Consider the following 18648-nt stretch of genomic DNA (forward strand, 5'->3'; position numbering starts at 1 on the left):
ATACTGTCAAAGGTCAGACAAGAGCATTCACTACGTTTTTGAGAAACGCCTTTAATTTACATTATGCCGTTTTCCGAATTTCGTTGCATGATCACATAGCATTATTACTTGGCATTAATTACAGGGAATATGTCTTCTATTTAGATAAGGACAATGAAAATGTTTAAAATGGATTGAATATTAAATTATTTTTAATGCAACTTTTAATGCAGAAATTTTAATGCAATTTCTCCTGAAATCTCCTTGTAGTAGATATAATCTTAATCAATGGGATTTATAGACCTCCTTCAAAAAATAAATCTGTGACATGCTATGCAATAACTTCCTCTGGTGTCGTAATCTCAGTATTTTTTTTTAATCCCTTGCTATCTGGAATTTGAACAATGTTCCTGACCCTGTCGCTGTTCACCCGTAACAGTGCTGAAAGGCGTACTATACCCCTCATGATGGTGGTAAGTGGTACTAAATGTAGGAATAAGGACAAGTTGCGTAGGCAGGTAGGGGCGGTGGAGCTGTGAAATTCAGCCACCGACACGCACTTTGACCCTCCAGTCTCCAGTCCCTTGCACTCCTATATTCTAATTCACACTCAAATAGCTTTATGGAATAACAGAAAATGAAAACAATTTGAAATAGTGTCAATGTGTATGGTACAGAGCAAATTATATGAGACAGTACTAATAATGCATTAACTGAAAATCTGAATATGACCACTATCCTCACTACCAACTTGTCCTTACAACTGGATTTTTATTTTAGGAGGTGTTTCAACAGCTGTTTTTGTTGTCCTATGATGTACTGTAGTATTTTGGGACCACTCCCAGTCCCAAAATCTGTTATGTTTTGGTATATGGGGAATAATTCATTAATAACAGGGAAACAAGCTATATTATTATTTAGGAGTCTAAAGTAAATATTCTGTTCTTGAAAGGATCAACTGATTGCTGTCCAGCACAACTCCAATATATTTATTCTTCCTTCTAGCACCTGAACAGAAGAAGGATGCAGCCATGTCCATCAGAAGTGCAGAATCTTTTAGCTGTAGCCTGGCTCTCTTTATGAGCCTCCTTCATTATCTCTGCACTCAGTCATATGGACATCACCCATCTGTACAAGCACGCATTTTTACTGTTGGTTCAGATTTTATTCTTGTATGCAGTGCTGTGTGAACCACATCAATTGGGCCTCAGTCGAATACTTCACATACAGCCTCCACTAAATGCCACTCCCCTACAGGTCCAAAATGCCTTTTTTTTTGCATTGATAAAACAAATCAACACATAAGATGTGCAGTTTGAAATGTTTATTCACTCTGTCTTAGGTTGCCAAAATCAGAGTTTAACATTCTCAGAGCCCCACAGTATTATAATTCATTGACTTTCAGATAGAATAGAATAGTACGGTCTAGCACCACATAAACAATTCTAACATTACTGACATTTAAATTTGTTAAAGTGTATATACCAGGTTTATTAGTGGGTACAATAGGCAACAAAAAAATCTTCATTTTAGCTGCTCTCCAGGGTGAGCTTGTCAAACATGTATTCCGCCATCCTGACCTTGCCAGCATCCATCTTGGTGAGATTGGTGATGTTGTCACCAATCTTCTTGATGAGCTCCACTTGCTCATGCAGATAGTGTTTCTCAAGGAAGTCACAGAGCTGATGGCAAGGGGAAAAAGAGGAGTGAGGTGTTAATACAGAACGACAGGCAGATTCAGACTAGTGAGTTTTTAGGTTCAAATCCCAGATGGCTACTGTTTTAGCCTACCTTCAACTCATTTGTTTCAGTTAAAACGTAATTGTGTAAATGTTATGTAAGCCATTTACACTGGTCTAGATATGGGCATGAGCAAAAAGGTTGTAAATAGTAATAGTGACATTAAGATCTATTCCTCCCATTATCATCAACAGTAACTCCGACCTCTATATTTCCTTATTAACTTCACATGAAGAAAGACATTCCACATCTTATAAAAAAAAAGTCGCAAATGTAATTTCTCCCATTAGAATTCAGTAGCTGTTGCAAATAATTCATTTGTGCAAACTATACACCAACCAAGCTTCCAGCTCTGAGCAGACATTGGGAAGAGATACGGAGATACGATAGGACTGCAGCGACAGTGATCACAGTGACTCACATGGGGGTCATTCTTTTCGGACGCCATCTTGTGCAGGTCCAGCAGGGCCTGGTTCACGTTCTTCTCCAGCTGCAGGGAATACTTCATGGCCTCCAGCCCGCTGCCCCACTCATCGTTATCCGGCTTCTGTGGAGGTAGAGGACATCACGCAGGCTCACAAGGGTGAATCAGTGTGACCTCATAACTCACTGTCCCTAACATGTTGTATATGGCTCTTGTATTTAAATTATCAACACTTCATCCAGTTGAGCAACTGCACACATAGTCTCCAGTGGGCCAGTAAGATTAATCACAAGACAATTATTTATAGTCCTAAATCATCCCAGATGAGTACTTCTCAGTTACCTCAGTTGGAGATTAGATGAAGTGCGTGAGAATTACAATGCAAACATAACGTCCGTGTTAAGGTGACGTACAAATGACACAAATGAAGTTCTAATCAGAGTATGCCTTGAGAAGAAAAGACGCAAACCTTGATGTCTTGCAGATAGATGCATCCACCCCTCTTGGTCTGAAAGGCCATCAGCTTTTCGGCATGCTCCCGTTCCTCCTTACTGGTCTCTTTGAAGAAGTGGGCAAAGCCAGAAAGCGCCACATCATCCCGGGTAAAATAGTGAGCCTAAGCAAAGAGGGTAAAAGGGGGTTTAGACAACAGCTTCAAAAAGGCATGCAGGTGTATGTTATGTTCAGCCTGTTGCTTACAGAATTAACTTGACATTCCTAGCTACACGGTACTCTGCTATAAAGACCAGGTTTAGACATGAGCCGAGGAAGAAGGGTTGGATGCTAAATTACAGTCAGTTCAATACCTACTGATGCTATTGGACAGTAGAGTAAAATACACTGTCTAATGAAAAAGGGCTATGCATGCGGACATTGTGCTAAAAAAGCACACTTGTCACTAACTGCTTCCACTGCTGATAGTAAAGATGACTTCAGAATCCTGTAGCCTGACATTAACATTTTGTGGCATTAAAAAATGCTTGTATTAGACCATCCACAGAACCTACCTTGAAGATGAATTATGTGCTTACTATACACCCTTCTCCAGGGTGATGTGCATGGTCTTTTTAATCAATACATACAACTGGATATTATCCCATGCTGTTCAGGTTACAGACCTTGCCTGAATGTTATCTCAGCAGTAGCAGCCTCTTACCCCAGAAGTGAATCTGCCACAAACAGGTTATAAGCCTTGTTTCCTTGCCAGTAGCTTGCTGTCCATAATTACACATCTGATCCGAAAAGACACCCAACATGCACAAAAAGAACACACAATACCTAGGTGTCTGAGCCAATTCTCCCTGCTGATTACAACACCTGCAATTACAAACAATTGCTAGAAGAGCACATGAATGGCTTACCATAGACATATTAGTGTAGGAGGCAAAGAGCTCCATGTTGATCATCCGGTTGACTGCGACTTCACAGTCACGGTGATAGTTCTGGCGGATCTGAGAGGACTCCATCTTGCTGATTGATTTTTATCCACAGATAAAAGCAAAAATGTAAAAATAAATGGGTTTGTCAGGGACGACTGTAGAGGTTCCGTTCAATCACTGTTGACGCAAGAACTTCTGTCAGTGGTGTGTAACTGCAAGTGCACGGCTCTCGGTATTTATGGTTTTCTGTCAGAGTGAGAGTAAGCGGAAGCCAATCAAGGACAGAATAAAGCAGGAAGTAGGCGGGGGTAATACATATTGCAAGGGATGCAAGGTATCAAGTTACAAGAGAGGAGTCGTGGAGTACGAATCTTTTTTTAAATACTGCAAGAATAGGAGTTGTATCAAAACCATGTCAAAATGCTCTCAACAACACCTCAGGATTATTCTCAAACAGCTATTATTAACAAGCTCAATAGCCTTCTTTCCCTACCGATTCCTTTAAGTCAATTTCCTTGGCTGTAGATTTCTTAGATAGCTGGTCAGAACAATGGAAATCTCACTCATCCATTCAAGCATGTTACTAATTAGATGATGATGCATTTGGCATTGTTTGTCATCATGTGACCTTCAGAATTGCTGAGGTAATGACAACATGTTGGTGTCGTATTTATGTCGGCATAGTGCCTGAAGGTCAGTCTAACTACCACATAGGCATGAATTAGCACACTACAAAGACAGAAAGATGTGAAATTTGGTCCCAGAAACCATTTTGCTATCCCAACTGTTACACACTGTATATGGAGAGAGCTAAGGAGAGATACTATCCTGTATCACCTGAGAATCTTTCTCATACAGTGACCACCTATTCTCTGGTTGACTCTGATGTGAAACCCTTTCTGTCTTAGAATTTAGTAGAGCAAAACTGAATGCTGAAGGAGTGTCCATTTTCCAAGACCAAAATGATCATCTTGACGTATACCCATACTAGAAGTGCATTGTCCTATCAACAGTTCAATTATTTCTTGTGAACTACTGTGAAAATCGTATGTTTAATTGCATGGGACAGGGGACATAGAAGGAAGAAAAGTGATGAGATCAACTCTCCATTAATGTTAGGGTCATTTTATGGTGAGCAACAAATCTTATTTCATGGTGTCAATAATTATTGTCATATAAAAACTGACACAAAGACATTTTGGATATGGGTTAAACTGGTTTGGAAACATTGTAAATGGGCAGGAAAGTGAAAGACAGAATATTGCCTCTTAAAAAATATGCAACCAAGATGATTCATTATACTGTCATAAAATTAAGAATAGACCCAATACAACCTGTTAAAGTTGTAGCTAAAACATCCAACCAGCAAGCATTTGGAAAAGAGAAAGAACTTGGTGGCAGTGCTGCATTTTTATGTCTAACAGTACATACATATATGGCATTATTTCAATAGCAATACATAAAAGCTTACTAACATTTAGGTGCTAGTTTCTCTTTACCTATCAATGACAATAGCTAAGTAACACTAGATAAAATATATCTCACAGGTGGCAAACCGAAAGCAAATATGTGGTTTAAAGGTCACAATCGTCCAACAATTATTGAAACACTGAATGATTAGCAGCAAGATTCAAAATATCAATCATTTCAGCTGTAGTTAAAACATCAGCAGTTGCACTTCCATTTGTCAGCTGTGAAACTCTATTGTCCTCATTTAACCTTTCCATTGATATAATTGTTGAAACAATGTCTTCAGCTTATGTGTACACAGACCTTTGCTTTATTACATTTTAGGCTTTCAGCAGCAGGACACTTGCAATGCAGAGATTAGTTTATTGTAGTGTGGTGGCATGACTCCAAGTACCATTAATGAGCATACAGTGTGCCACACCAAGGTACTTTTAAGTCTGTTCAGTAATGAGTTCATGGTGTATATACACAACTAATATAAGAGATAAGGGGACTGATGGTATACCATTCAAAATCATCTTATGTCATAATCACGTCCTTTTTAGCATTGCAACGTGTGTTGCCATAGTGTAGTGAAGTGTGCACTAAGGTGGAAAATGCACTGTAATGCTGTGCTGTAGTATCTGTATCTCTAGTATGTTTGAATAGTGTGACTTTGCATTTTCCCTCTCCTTCCTCTGCGCCCATGTTCTTGACCAATCAGACCTGTTTGTTCTGTATGCAGCTCTGACTTATGAACAGAAATCTGCTGGCTCACTCTGACTCAGCACAATAAATTTCCGAAGTCACTGTGGTGTTTTCTTGCAATACTGGGAAGTGCTGTGCCGTGTTCCTGGGAAGAGTGTTTCTCTGGATATGGGTGTGGACTGGTTGAGATTGGTTTAAAAAAAGAGCAAGAACAGAATCTAAGGAAGCACGCTTGCATTTGCCTTCTTAAAGGGAAGAGGGTCTGATTGTGTGGGCAAGTCTGGGGTTTATCATGGGCAGAATGCACAAATTAGAAAGCGCAATTCAGTGCAGGTGAAATTGTCAATGAACTGGAACATTGTCGTAATACAGGCTACTCTTACATCAGCCAGCATGAATTAAAGTACATTGGATCTTTCTTGCTTGTGATGAGTATACTGAGCAAAAATAAAACAATCAGTCTTTTGTTAACCTATTTACATGTGTATGTTCTGACAAGTCAAATCATGTTTGGAAGCCTTTTGTGAAATAATGTCACAGCATATAAATGGTGACTGTGGGATATGGATCCATCAGTCCCTGATTCATTAAATTTTAATGTTAAAATGTTGATTGTGTCTAGAAGTAGTCTTATTCCAGCACTGTTAAAGAGGTGAGGTGTTTTTACAAACTCACCAAAACACAATTTAGTGACAAAGTCCCATATTTATTAATGGAAACTAGCTTTCCTAGGATATCCACTCACTTTTGTAGCCTACCTTAACTGATGTGTGACGTTCATTCTCCGAGCGTGCCATCAACCTTCTAGTACACCCTGTTCGACTACATTAAAGCCTATAGGCCTATTAATAGGCTTTTAAATAATAAATTAGTGCACTCCAGGAATTGTAATAGCCCACTGCCTAAACAGAACACAACTCCATGAATGGTGAAAGTTGATAGGCCAGGGTTTTACCTGAGTAGACACCAAAAGCAAAAAAACGACTGTGGACGTTATTTCACACCTCATCGTACATGAAAAACCTGCCAGTAAATTAAGACACATATGTTTGAGCTTCTGAATATATTTGCAATTTGCAACAATCCATTCACTAGTCCTCCACCTACTAGCTCATGTTACTCATGCCATTTCACTCCTTGGGGCCTCTCTCATGAAGCAGGATTAGTGTGGTAGTGAGGTAACTTTGGTCTTAACCCCGGCGTTTCATTGTCATGACTGTGGCTCACTTTTAACAGGGTTGCATCACCATGGTAACTTATACACAGAGGAGGAGGAGAGCATAATCCCAGAAGACCTTGTGCTCCCCCTGCAAAATAAAGACAACTGGAAAAGCGTCTGGCAGATGACCAGGATCTAGAAGAGTATCTGGTATTTAAAATATGACAAACATGAATCAATAAATCATAAACTGGCATACTTTTCATTAATTTCATTCAGTATGTTAAAGGATTCATATTATTTTTTAAACTAATTTTGTGGGCTGGATGATATATTTAGTCAATTGGCACATATAATTATGTATCAGAAACATATTTTTCATTGCCTTACTTATCTGAAAAATATCAAGGAGTCTTTGTTTCGTAAATTCTCATTATATCCTCTAGCACCTCAATGCTGGAAAGAGGTGACTTTGTAGTCTCCTAAAGACACAACATTAAATCATACCCCTGCCATTCCCTGCCTTATTTTTTAAATATCTACACCTTATGTGATAATTAAAAAGTGCCAGAGAACTGGCATTAGTAACAAATTCATCACAGATGTGCTCAAAATTTTACAGGTGTCTTCCCTGGCTAGTAAAGGAGATAAAAATGTTCAAAATGCAGTACACTGTATGGTCCCACACCCTCATCTCAATTGTAGTAACACAAAGTCTCAACTGAACCGGTGTAGGGGGAAAAGCTGGCCTTTTGAGACCTGAACATTTAGAAATACTTCAGAGTAAGAGGTTATTTTGTGTTACAGTAAAGCACAAGCTGATTGTACTTTTATGATGGAAATAAGGTGCCTGTTCTGTCCTCAGTATTAATATCACTGCAGCCATGATAACAGTCAAAATGTATCTTTTACTGTGGCAAGAATGTAATGTAATATACATTGCACTGTTTTGCTGATGTGACATAGACCTTTTCAAGGCAGTATTTTCATCTGATCTACCTTAAATTCTTTATCTCATAGTCAGTTTGGACCTTACATCTTCATTTGTTTCAATATTTGTTTCATTTTGGTCATTTTGGCTTTAAATTCACTGACTTAGACATGATCTGCCATTAACGATGGCTTTTTGTTGAAATCATGAACAGAGTAAGAATAAAAATAAGAACCACCTGACAGCATGCATTAACAGGCATTATTTTTCAGGAGGAGTCCATAGAAATACTGCCACGAGGAAGATCACAGACGAAGAACTGCAGAAGGAAGTGTTCCAATTTTTAAGAGGAGCCAGAGAAGGGAGAAGGGATCCTATACTGAGATGAGTGGCAAGAGAGATGGTTTCTTAAGTCCTCCATCAGAGAGCCCCTGGATGGTAGCCACTGCCATACAGGCCAGCACATGGTGACAGTACGATATGGACCCATCAGTCCCTGATACAGTCAACATTTCAACATTATTACAATTTGATGAGTCTAATAGTAAGGCCTATTCGAGCGCTGTTCAAACTCACCAATTCAAAATGTAGTGACAAAGTCACTAGGATATGCACTAACTGTTGCAGCCTAACTTAACTAATGTGCCAGCTTCATTCTCTGAGCGTGCCATCAACCTACACTAGTACACCCTGTTCGAACACATTATAGCCTATAGGCCTGTTAATAGCCTTTTAAATTATACATTAGCGCACTCCGATTGTAATAGCCCACTGCCTAAACAGAACACAACTCCAGGAATGGTGAAAGCTGATAGGCTGATAGAGTAGATACCAAAAGCAAAAATCAACACCCCTGGATGGAAGTGACTGCCTCTCAATTTGAGAACAAAATTCGGAAAACGTGACTTCCATTCTTGGGAACAGTCGAGGAAGGTGTTAATTTATTTGATCAACATAGAGCTGCACATGTAGAATGCAGTTCTATATGTTATCTGTACCTGCATTATGATGAAAACCTTAACAATGATTCCTTGGAATTCAGTTTTTTGCTTAACTGTATTTTTGGAATATTTAATATATTTCTCACCAGTATTGCCTCTAGTTTTAGATCAGATCTATATTTCAATGGTGACGCAACTAAACACATTCTTTTAGTGTGAAACATAACACTGACAAAATTGTGATATGCTCCAAAAGTGCTGTGTCATTTCATGCTTTACGCACATAGCAACATGGATTGATGTGTTCAAAAATATATTTGTACAAATCTAATGTCATACTTACAAATTTGTCATACTTACAATGTGTATCTTCCACATAAGAGCTTTTAAAGGGCAGCATGAGTTCATTTATTGCAAATGCAGTGTTCTGATTCTAAGGCAAGAGTGTTTTCTCCAGTATTACTAAAGGTTGCTTTCATACTGATGATATGAATATGAAGGCTTTGTGGCATTTCATCCTTAATCCCAGCCTTGCCCTGTTTTCATTTGCTAAAGTCCACTGTATCAGAATTTTGCTGCAACCAAATTCTCACACAATCCAGCTGTCCGATTTCCACATGAAGTGAGTGAATGGGGTTTGGTTTAAGATAATTAAAGTAAAGAAAAAGGCAGGGGAGAGAACTCACAAGAATATCTGCATGAAATGAAGGAATTGGCTTTGTGAGACCATATGTTTTAGGCTGAGGCTTGATATGATATTAGTAAACAAACACAGTCGACTTCCCTGCTCCATGGAGCCTGGGAACAAATTTCATCACTGTAATAACAATCTGAACAAATACTGTAGGATTCTTTGTACCCCCTGGAAACTCAGGCAAGTCAAATATATAGATTATTATTTTATTTTTGGCATTAGAAGTGACAAGACTGTTAATCACAAACAAATCCCATTTTACTCTTCAGCTGCTGTATCCTCAGGTGTCACACAGTCATGTGTAATTACTTAGCAGGTTGTGGCATGTTGCCCAGCACATTTACATATTACTCAGCTGTATACAGTAATGAAGCAGAGTGCATTATTTTCATAGCCATGCCAATATCAGCACTACAGTATCTATGTAAATTACAGTGTTGAGTAGCACTGCATTTAACAGTATCACATGATTGGACCATTATGTGTCTTCATAACAATTACCTTTGACTAATCATAGAACCACTTTTCATGTATCAAACATTTCTTTCTAACAAATTTGATAAGGCGGGTAAAAATGTATAGTATACGTGTGTGTGCGAGATAGAGGTAGCTAATGCTGGCAAGTTGGATTCTGTCTCTTGTCATCAGACATTTACCACTCACAGAAATTGATATAGTAAACAAATGGCTTACAGTTCTGTCTGGAAACACATCGGTGCACCTGCATTAAAATTAAAATTAAATCTAATTTGGCCAAAAAAAAATACCAGAAATATATTACTCGCATTTGAATGTTTCATCTAATACTATTTTGGAATGTCTGGCACAGAAAAATGCAAACAGGTGGCAGACAAATAATGAATACTTCAATGCATTTCAAAGTCCAAATGAATATCACCCTCCACTGTATTCTCTCCTTCACACTACGCACTCTCTTTCTCTCTCTCTCTAAGCTGTAGGTATCCACACACTCTTCCAGTGTGTGGCCTGCCTCCACATCTCCTCCAGAAGTGAGGGATGAGAGAGAGCCCAGTCCCTCCCCTCTCCTTTCCCTTCAGCCCCTCCTTGTTCCTCACAGTGAAGCCACAAGCTCTTCAGGGGATTGCAGCAGGTGTACTGCAGGTATTGGCAACCCTGACGGGCACAGACACAACACTGGGTCATTGAGCAAGACAACACCTTATGACCCTTTACTTGGTCAACAAGTCTGAAAAGAGGAAAATCAAACAAAAGTAAACTCACCTCTTGACTGCCCCAGTACCATATGGCCTGTATGACGCTGTGATTGGCCATTGCCTGAGTCAGCTGGTCTCTGCCTCCTGTGATGATGCTGACCACACCCTCTGGGATGTCAGAAGACTGCAAGACCTAGAATCGAGAAAAAAAAAAAACTTTAGACAAAGTAACAAAGAAAATTGTTACTTTGTCTAAAAGTATTAATCAGAGTAACTTGTGGAGTAAGATTCATCTTATTTTGGGAGGAGAAATACCACCCATGTAACAAATAACTGTGCCAATTCTATGGTGCTGTTTTCTTTCTTTTCAGGTATATTTTGACTGATGAAAAAAGTGTGAGATCTCATTTTAAATGAGAGTGACTAGTCTTTGTTCTAATCCCAATAGTTCTTTGTTGATAGCAACTGTGAATCAGTCACATCATAGAGAGAAACAACACACATAAAGAAATCAGTGGAAATGCAAAAAAGACAGGAGAACAGAGATGTACACAGACACCGGAGCTACAGTATATAAGTGTAAACAGACAAAAAAAAACACAAATCCATACACACATCTTCATACTGTAGGCAGTTAGCACACGGATTAAAACAGGTACACTAGTGACGATTAATGAAATTTACAGGCATGGAAACTAACATACCTGAATAAAGTCTAAGGCAGGAAGTGGGTGTTTCTCACTGGGTACCATGACAACAGCATTGCCAGCTGCAAGGGACGCCCCAAGCAAAGAAACCAAGGAGAGGAGGGTCCATCTGTCAGGGAGGACCACGCCCACCACTCCATGTGGCTCTGGTAAAGACAGAGCGGAGCCAGACTGGGGGAGAGACTAAAGAAAGGATTATTCTTTTGTTGATATTTACATAATTCTGAGCAAAAGGATAATCAGTGACAAACTAATCCTGATCATTTGATTACAAGAATAATGCCTAAATCAAAGAACGACATTGCCAAGAAAAAATGTGAAAATTTCTCACCTGCACGCCTCCCCCTACTTTGTCAGAGTGGGCAGCCCAATCACAGAGCCGAGAAATGCTAAGCTCCACCTCCCTCTCTGCCTCCTCCAATGAGAGGCCGGTTTGAGCCTGAAGCGACACTGCCATATCTCGCTTCCTCAGATCTATGCTTGCGGCAAGAGAATAGAGTGCCTGCGAGCGAGAGACAGGGCTTCTCTTCTTCCAGCTGGAAAAGGAGGAAAACAAGGATTCAATTTGCAATAGTCTTAACTCTGTCTTTAAATGAAATCAAATTACCACTCATACTGTATAGGAACTGTGCATCTAAGCTGACAATACAGACCACTTCTACACTGGCACTGACAGCGGACCACTAAACAGCAGACAGACAAATCTTTTTACCCTGGCTGGACTTTTATGGCAGCCTCCACTGCATTGCGAACGTCTTTCCTACCCCCATCAGGGCAGTAAGCGAGCACACTGCCATCTGGTGCCAAAATCGCGATACTGCTCCCAGAATCAGACTTGCACTGCCGGCCTCCGACAAGCTGAAGATAGGAGCGCGGGGCCCTGAGAAAGAGAGCAGAGAAGAAGGTTAATACTATAAACACCCTGACTTTAATGAACAACCCATAAACTGTGATTGCTTTCTGATATCCCTCTCTTGCAGTCATTCTTCTAAAAGCATTTACTTGCTAAGTTTACAGTTTCTGAAACCATGACAACACAAGCAGGGCCACGCGCGGGCACTCACCTGGCAGGACCAGCGGTTTCAGCTCCTCCGGGAATGGGGGGTCTCGATGCAGCGCTCCCAAATTTGACATAATCCACAGAGAGTGGACGGGAGCGAGGCAGAGGAGGAGAGAGAGAGGGCCGCAGGAACTGAAACAGACCCTGACAGACAGACAGCGGTTAATATGCGCAGAGCGCAGAATATGAGCAGTTCACTTACATTTTTATTGACAAGACAGGGACAATGGTGTCAAATCACTTCACCATAACCAAAAGTACCATCCTCCAGCCCCTTTCTGTGCCCAAGTATAACTCCTGTCACTCCCACCTGTCCCTCTGGGACATTCTACTCTGATCCTGTCCCTCCTCTGACATCAATGCTACTCTCTATGCTGGGCTACTGAAATAAGCCCACGCAATATTTCTCAAACATTCAGCTGATGTGTGTGATTCTCTCTTACCTCTTGACCTCCGTCGGTGCAGTTCCCACTCTCCTTCACGCCGGAGAGACAGAGAGACGGGTCAAAGACAGAGTGAGAGTTCACCCACACTGTGCCCACAGACAGACTGTCAGAGGGACAGAGAGGGTGGTCAGTAAACTGCAGTGCATATGGTCAAATGTGCAGACAGACAGTTGTGTGGACAGACAGGTGTGCACATAGTCAGGTATGTAGACAGGTAAACAGGTTCACAGGCAGACAGGTAAACGGACAGATGGACAGTTGCGCAGACAGACGGTTGTGTGGACAGACATGTGTGCACACAGACAGGTATGTAGACAGGCAGACAGGTTCACAGGGAAACAAACAGATGGACGGTTGTGCAGACAGACGGTTGTGCCGCAGGGCTGCACCTTTTGGCGCTCTCCAGAGCCAGAGTCAGGTCCTCTGTCCAGACGGACGCAGCCTGTCCATGTGGACTGTGGTTTCCTGGAACAAGACAATTACTCATCATCACTCAATCATTCTCTAGTTATGATGATGCTAAGGTATTACTGCCAAGTTAAAAGGTTTAACTTTTAACTTGGCAGTAATGGCGGTTTTACTTCAGAAGAATAGTTAGATGGAGTTGCACTTACCAATGGTGAGCCCCTCTCCAGCAGTTCTGAAGGAGAGCATAGGTAAGAGAGGTCCAGGAGGTGGAGCAACCACACAGGGGCATGAGGGAGCTACCCCGCACAATACAGTCGGGGGGTAAAGGGAGAGGGAGGAGGGCGGAGGGCAAGGCTGGACCACCTGAGAGTGAAAAAGAGGAACAGTATATTGATAGATACAATTTTGAATGCAGCATTTCATTCATGGTTAGTACAAAAGTTACACATAAACACACACACCCACAGCAGTTATGTGTATACCCCATCAGTATACTTTACTCACATTTGCCCCCTGCTGTTGAGCTTCCTGTACTGCAGCCTCAACAATGTGCCGATCAGACTCAGCCAAGAGAGGCAAACACTTCATTCCTGCCATTCGAACCTTCAGCCGTGCAACAACGCTTTCCCAAACTGACTCCTGCACACACAGCACCCACTGCCACTGGGAACAAACGAGAAAGACAGTGTGAGAGAATGATCAATCACAACACATTAGCAGCATCACTGAGCAACACCCCCATCTTGTGGCCATGCTAGATACAGCACACCCTAAAGGTGGATGTACTTCCACGTAATTTTGCTACAACATTATCAATCCTACAAAAATCAGGACTCAAGTATAAAGAGAAAAACGAATTTATGTAACTCATATTTTGAGACTGAACACCCAAATGCAGGATCACTTAAAGGAAAGAATAATACCTCTTTTTTCTTTTTGAAGGCAGTCTCTATTACTCCATCCACAGCGCTGTCAATATCAGCAGACTCAAAGATGATGAAAGGACAGACTGCATTGGCAGACAGGGAGAGAGAGACAGGGACTCCCCACCCTGCAGTCTCTCTGCTCAGCATTTCTCCCTCCTGTCAGAGACAAAGAGAAAGATTCCCACCATACACTCAAGATACACTGGACACCAAAAAACATGCAAACTGTGGCTACATAAGAACAAGGCGTCAAGGATAAAACATTGGTTTTAAGGTCTCCTCCAGAAGCACCTCTGTGTCTGCAGGTATTATTCCAGCCCAAATTAACTGTACCGTAAACTGAGTGAAAACACAAGTAGCGAGAGTTCAGCTGGATCAGAGGAGAACCAGGAGTGGCAATCATGCTGGAGTGTGGCAACCGCTGGTGTCAGGACTAGACTCTGATGGTATGGTACAGAAATGAACAACATACCTTCTTATTCCCACAGTAAGTGAAACAGTTTATCTTGGGATTTTGAGCCACTTTGATCCCCAGGCTCAGATCTTTTCCGGTGACAACGTTCAGTGTCCCCGCAGGAAGCCCCGCCTCATGAAAAAGGCTGCCAATCAAGAGCGCAGGAAGGGCAGTTCCACAGCCAGGAATCACAATGACGGCGTTGCCTGGGAAACACAGTGGTAATGTAATTCAAATGACAGCTGATCTTTTTCAGTGTATCTCATCATACATTATTTTCTATAATTATCTTTGCTTTCACACCTACATCCAGTCAAACCCACAAAACTTTGTGTTAAATGAACACGTCGACATTGATTTTGACAAGGCTTTCCCTGAATAAGGGAAAAGGGTTCACTTAAGGCAACGTGTATGCACAGGCCCAGGGTTGAGGAGGACTCAGATCTCTTTACCATTAACGTAATTACTGTGGAGCAGAAAAGTACTCTGGTATTTCTCATAATTCATTGCAACAAAGAGCACTTTGATCCAACAGGGTCTGTGAGTGAGTTGAAATATTACAAGAAGTATGCCACGTCAAATCAATGGCAGACGGCCAGCCAGTTTAGTGAAAACCCGAGACAGGCTCCTATACTCCCAGACCTTGGGTTTCACCAGCTTTCTCAGTACTCACCCACAGCTAATGCTGGTAAGACTTTCAGCAGGAGGGAATACAGGGAGCAGTCATCAGAGACAGCCACAGCCACCACACCTGCGAGAGCGAGACATATTCATGGAAACAAAAATGAAGAACCATAACATCACTTCACAAACAAATATCTTGTTTAAATCCTATCTGACAGTACGTTAACTAAGGTATTTTTCTGATGTTGCTCTGAGAACAATGAACAACAGTCTGGCATTCTGTCGCGCATGAGAGCTTCCTTCTCTTTGAGAATGGTTGGAGGACAGTCCACTCAGAGCGTTACACATACAGAGACTCACTAAACAGAGAGAGAGAGAGAGAGAGAAAGAAAGTGAGAGAGAGGGAGGGAGGGGGAGGGTATTGAGGACAAGAGCCAAACCTTGAGGAGTCCAGCCAGAAACATGCACATCTCTGAGCTGAGCCCACCCACTGTAGTACTGCACCAGCCGGACCAGCGCAGACACAGAGCTGGGAGACTGAACCATCTCACACAGCTCGGCCAGGCACTGGCTGTGTCTCTGAAGACCACTGCCAAAACTGACAGAGGCAGAGAGTTAAAGGGAGTAAGAATGATACACAGACAGTAAACCACATCAATACTTTGTTTAATACTTTATCTATATGCACACATAACATATGGTACATGCAACTCCTTATTTCTGACCACATGAAGTCCACCTGGCCACTACAAGGCATGATCACTTGTACAATTACTCAGCCTGTGGAAAACTCAGCTGGCAAAATAAAATATGCATCATCTACTTCTCTTACATTGTTAGGCCGTTGTGTCAATCTACCTTTGGAAAACCTTGGCCCTTTGATAGCAGCTCAACTCGCTCCAGGCTTTGAATCCAGTGAGTGAGGAGGAGGCCGAGAGGGAAACATCTTCATCTGCTGCACACACAGTGCTGCACAGCCTTTGGCCTGCAGAGAGAGAGACAGGAGAGTTCACTGTACTCAGTATAGGACACCATAATGGGGAATGAAAACGTATGACGTATAAATATGACACATGTCTTCATAACAGCAGCAGGGCTTGGGCTGCAGATACGAAGGTGAAAACTCTTGTCAAGCCTGCAGGGCTCATATGCAGACTGGCAATAAGTGCCAATGGGTGAAGCATCTGCTATTACATGGAGAGGGACTGAACTCACAACACACTGGCTATCACAGCAAGTTATGATGGACAGATAAATATAGCCATCTGTGCTATTCATCAAACATATCCACATTTAATGAGATACGTCTGAGGTTGTGACATCATGCAATGAGCTTCTCAGTGGCACAATGGGATGCAAAATTACCTGAGGCATCGGTTACGTTGCATGCCTGCCGGTCTGATGGACAGACAAATGCCCCGTTGATAAAGAGACCAAGAGCATGTGAGTGACTCTCCAGCCAGGACTGAAGATGAGATCAAGCAATAGATATAAGGTAAACACATTTGGTACACATTCATCATCATTCTATCTACCAGATCCACCCCCCCTTTTTTTTTTACCTAAACTATGCTTCTGGCATATTTCCTTGTACATTTGGAAGAGGCAGGGTTAATTCAATACTTGCTGGTGATTGGCTAAACGGACTTTCTCCACCTCTGACAATTAGCCAGTAAAATAAGAGTACATAGTACATCAGAGGGATTTCGTCCCCAAAGCCACGGCATAATCCGCAAAATTAATTTTTGACAGATTCGAGGGGTGGCGTGGTTATATAAGACATGCACTGATTACACTCCTAACTTGTCACACTTCCAGACGGGGCAGTAGAGATGCCTTACGTTTAACTCTTCTGACAGTGTCAAATGTTCACACAGACAGCATTGCGCTGTACTACTGGTTTCTGCAAGTTACCATCCTCCTCTTCAAACTGTCACATGTCTGTCTTGTGAGTTAAATTAACGAACTTCACATGGTAACTCCTCCATACAGACCCACATGATAACTTTACTGACATATAGTAATTACTGTAAAAGTGATATGACATTAAGAGACGTTCACTGGCTTTTAACAGAAGTACTGTCGGATACACCCAACTGATGCGACCAAGGTTAAACCTTAGTTATAGCTTCTGTAGCTATCAAGCAACCACAAATCCAGCTAAAGATGATGGATGAGATGTCACATTGCCAACAAGCCAGCTATCATTTTCCCTGTGGTTACCATTTAGTTGCAGTACTAGACAGATGGCAGCCAGAAACACTTACAGTATTTTAACTTACCTGTGCTGTCGAAGTGTTGGAACTAGCTGGTCCATACTCCATCGACTCAAAAATATCGTGGACTGATTTTGTAGTACTACCTGCCATTTCTCGGTTAAACCGAAATGCCACCTAGATAGCTAAAAAGCTATCTATCCAGTTGCACGACGAAATTACAATTTATCGATGGCTGTCTGTTGATATCTATTATGATAAGGCAATAAAGTTTATTGGCAATTAGATAGCTGAATATACAGTAATTAGCTAGGTACCTGCCGCCTCCCCCTGAGCCAAGAAAATATAACTTTAGATGAGCTGCAAAGATGAATAACTTCAACGTTTGCTAGTTTGTGCGATAGTTAGCTAACGTTTATTATTCTAAAGAACAGAGCTGGCTACAGTTAGCCAGCTAACGTTAGCTAGACTGTGAACAAAGTAGCAAGGTGCTAGCGGGATTAATAAATATATCTCCACAACGCAGTGATTATTTGTTAGCTATAATTAGATTCCTTGTAAGCTAACTAAATATCCTAGGAAAACTATCTAGCTGTTTGCAAGCCGAATTATATTTCGCTTTCTGAAAAGTTACAATCGAGCTAGTGATAGAGCCTGCTACTCTCTTTGCACATGCTACAAGGAACGTTCCTTCCCCTTTCAGCTCAGTCTCGTATTCAAGTTCAAAGTTCCTGCAAGCTAGCCAGCCGCCTATCACGTAGTCGGGCCCAAAAAGAAGGGATTTGTTTCTACACGGACAACATAGAGAGGTACGCACGAAATCGGAAGGGTAGGAAGTTGTGCGTTTGTGGACCTACTAGTGGTTTTGCCGTTCAGTTTATAATTGGTATGGTTATATTAGGGCTGGAAAATATGGTCCTATGGAAGTACTTACGGGCAATTTCTGCTACTTCATAATCTGCTTCAATCTGCCTCAATCAAAACAGCAAACGCTACACTTACAACTCCATGTACATGTACAAACATGTACTAGTAAAAGTTACATCAAAGTATGCGCTTTTTCAGCTCGTAAAATTACTTTTAGCTGTCTACGTCACCATCATCCGAAGGTGTACATCAAACGTTGTATATACAAGAGCTTTATTTAAAATTTATATTTCACTGCATTGTCTTTAGACAAATGGCGCAGTGCCTTCCAGTGAGGCGTAAAAACCCGTCATCGTACGCC

At 41.4% G+C, this 18648-nt stretch overlaps 2 protein-coding genes across 2 annotated transcripts; both read right to left on the reverse strand.

The window, feature by feature from the left end:
• Positions 1–1288: 1288 nt before the first annotated feature.
• LOC118794232 (ferritin, middle subunit-like) lies at positions 1289–3745 on the reverse strand. The gene is made up of 4 exons (XM_036552442.1): positions 3505–3745; positions 2613–2759; positions 2141–2266; positions 1289–1661 (listed from the first exon to the last, which is right to left on the reverse strand). Exons 1-4 carry the CDS (start codon positions 3607–3609, stop codon positions 1509–1511), a joined length of 531 nt encoding a protein of 176 aa, XP_036408335.1. The 5' UTR covers positions 3610–3745; the 3' UTR covers positions 1289–1508.
• A 5930-nt stretch (positions 3746–9675) lies between these two features.
• On the reverse strand, positions 9676–18100 carry aldh16a1 (aldehyde dehydrogenase 16 family, member A1). The gene is made up of 17 exons (XM_036552948.1): positions 17487–18100; positions 16570–16669; positions 16063–16189; positions 15645–15802; positions 15254–15331; positions 14599–14786; positions 14124–14282; positions 13705–13863; positions 13407–13563; positions 13182–13257; positions 12790–12895; positions 12351–12490; positions 11999–12166; positions 11618–11822; positions 11284–11469; positions 10647–10772; positions 9676–10538 (listed from the first exon to the last, which is right to left on the reverse strand). The coding sequence occupies exons 1-17, from the start codon at positions 17571–17573 to the stop codon at positions 10353–10355; spliced, it is 2406 nt and encodes an 801-aa protein (XP_036408841.1). The 5' UTR covers positions 17574–18100; the 3' UTR covers positions 9676–10352.
• Between the last annotated feature and the right edge of the window lie 548 nt (positions 18101–18648).

This window comes from Megalops cyprinoides, chromosome 19 (assembly GCF_013368585.1).
Source record: "Megalops cyprinoides isolate fMegCyp1 chromosome 19, fMegCyp1.pri, whole genome shotgun sequence".
Lineage (NCBI taxonomy): Eukaryota > Metazoa > Chordata > Actinopteri > Elopiformes > Megalopidae > Megalops > Megalops cyprinoides.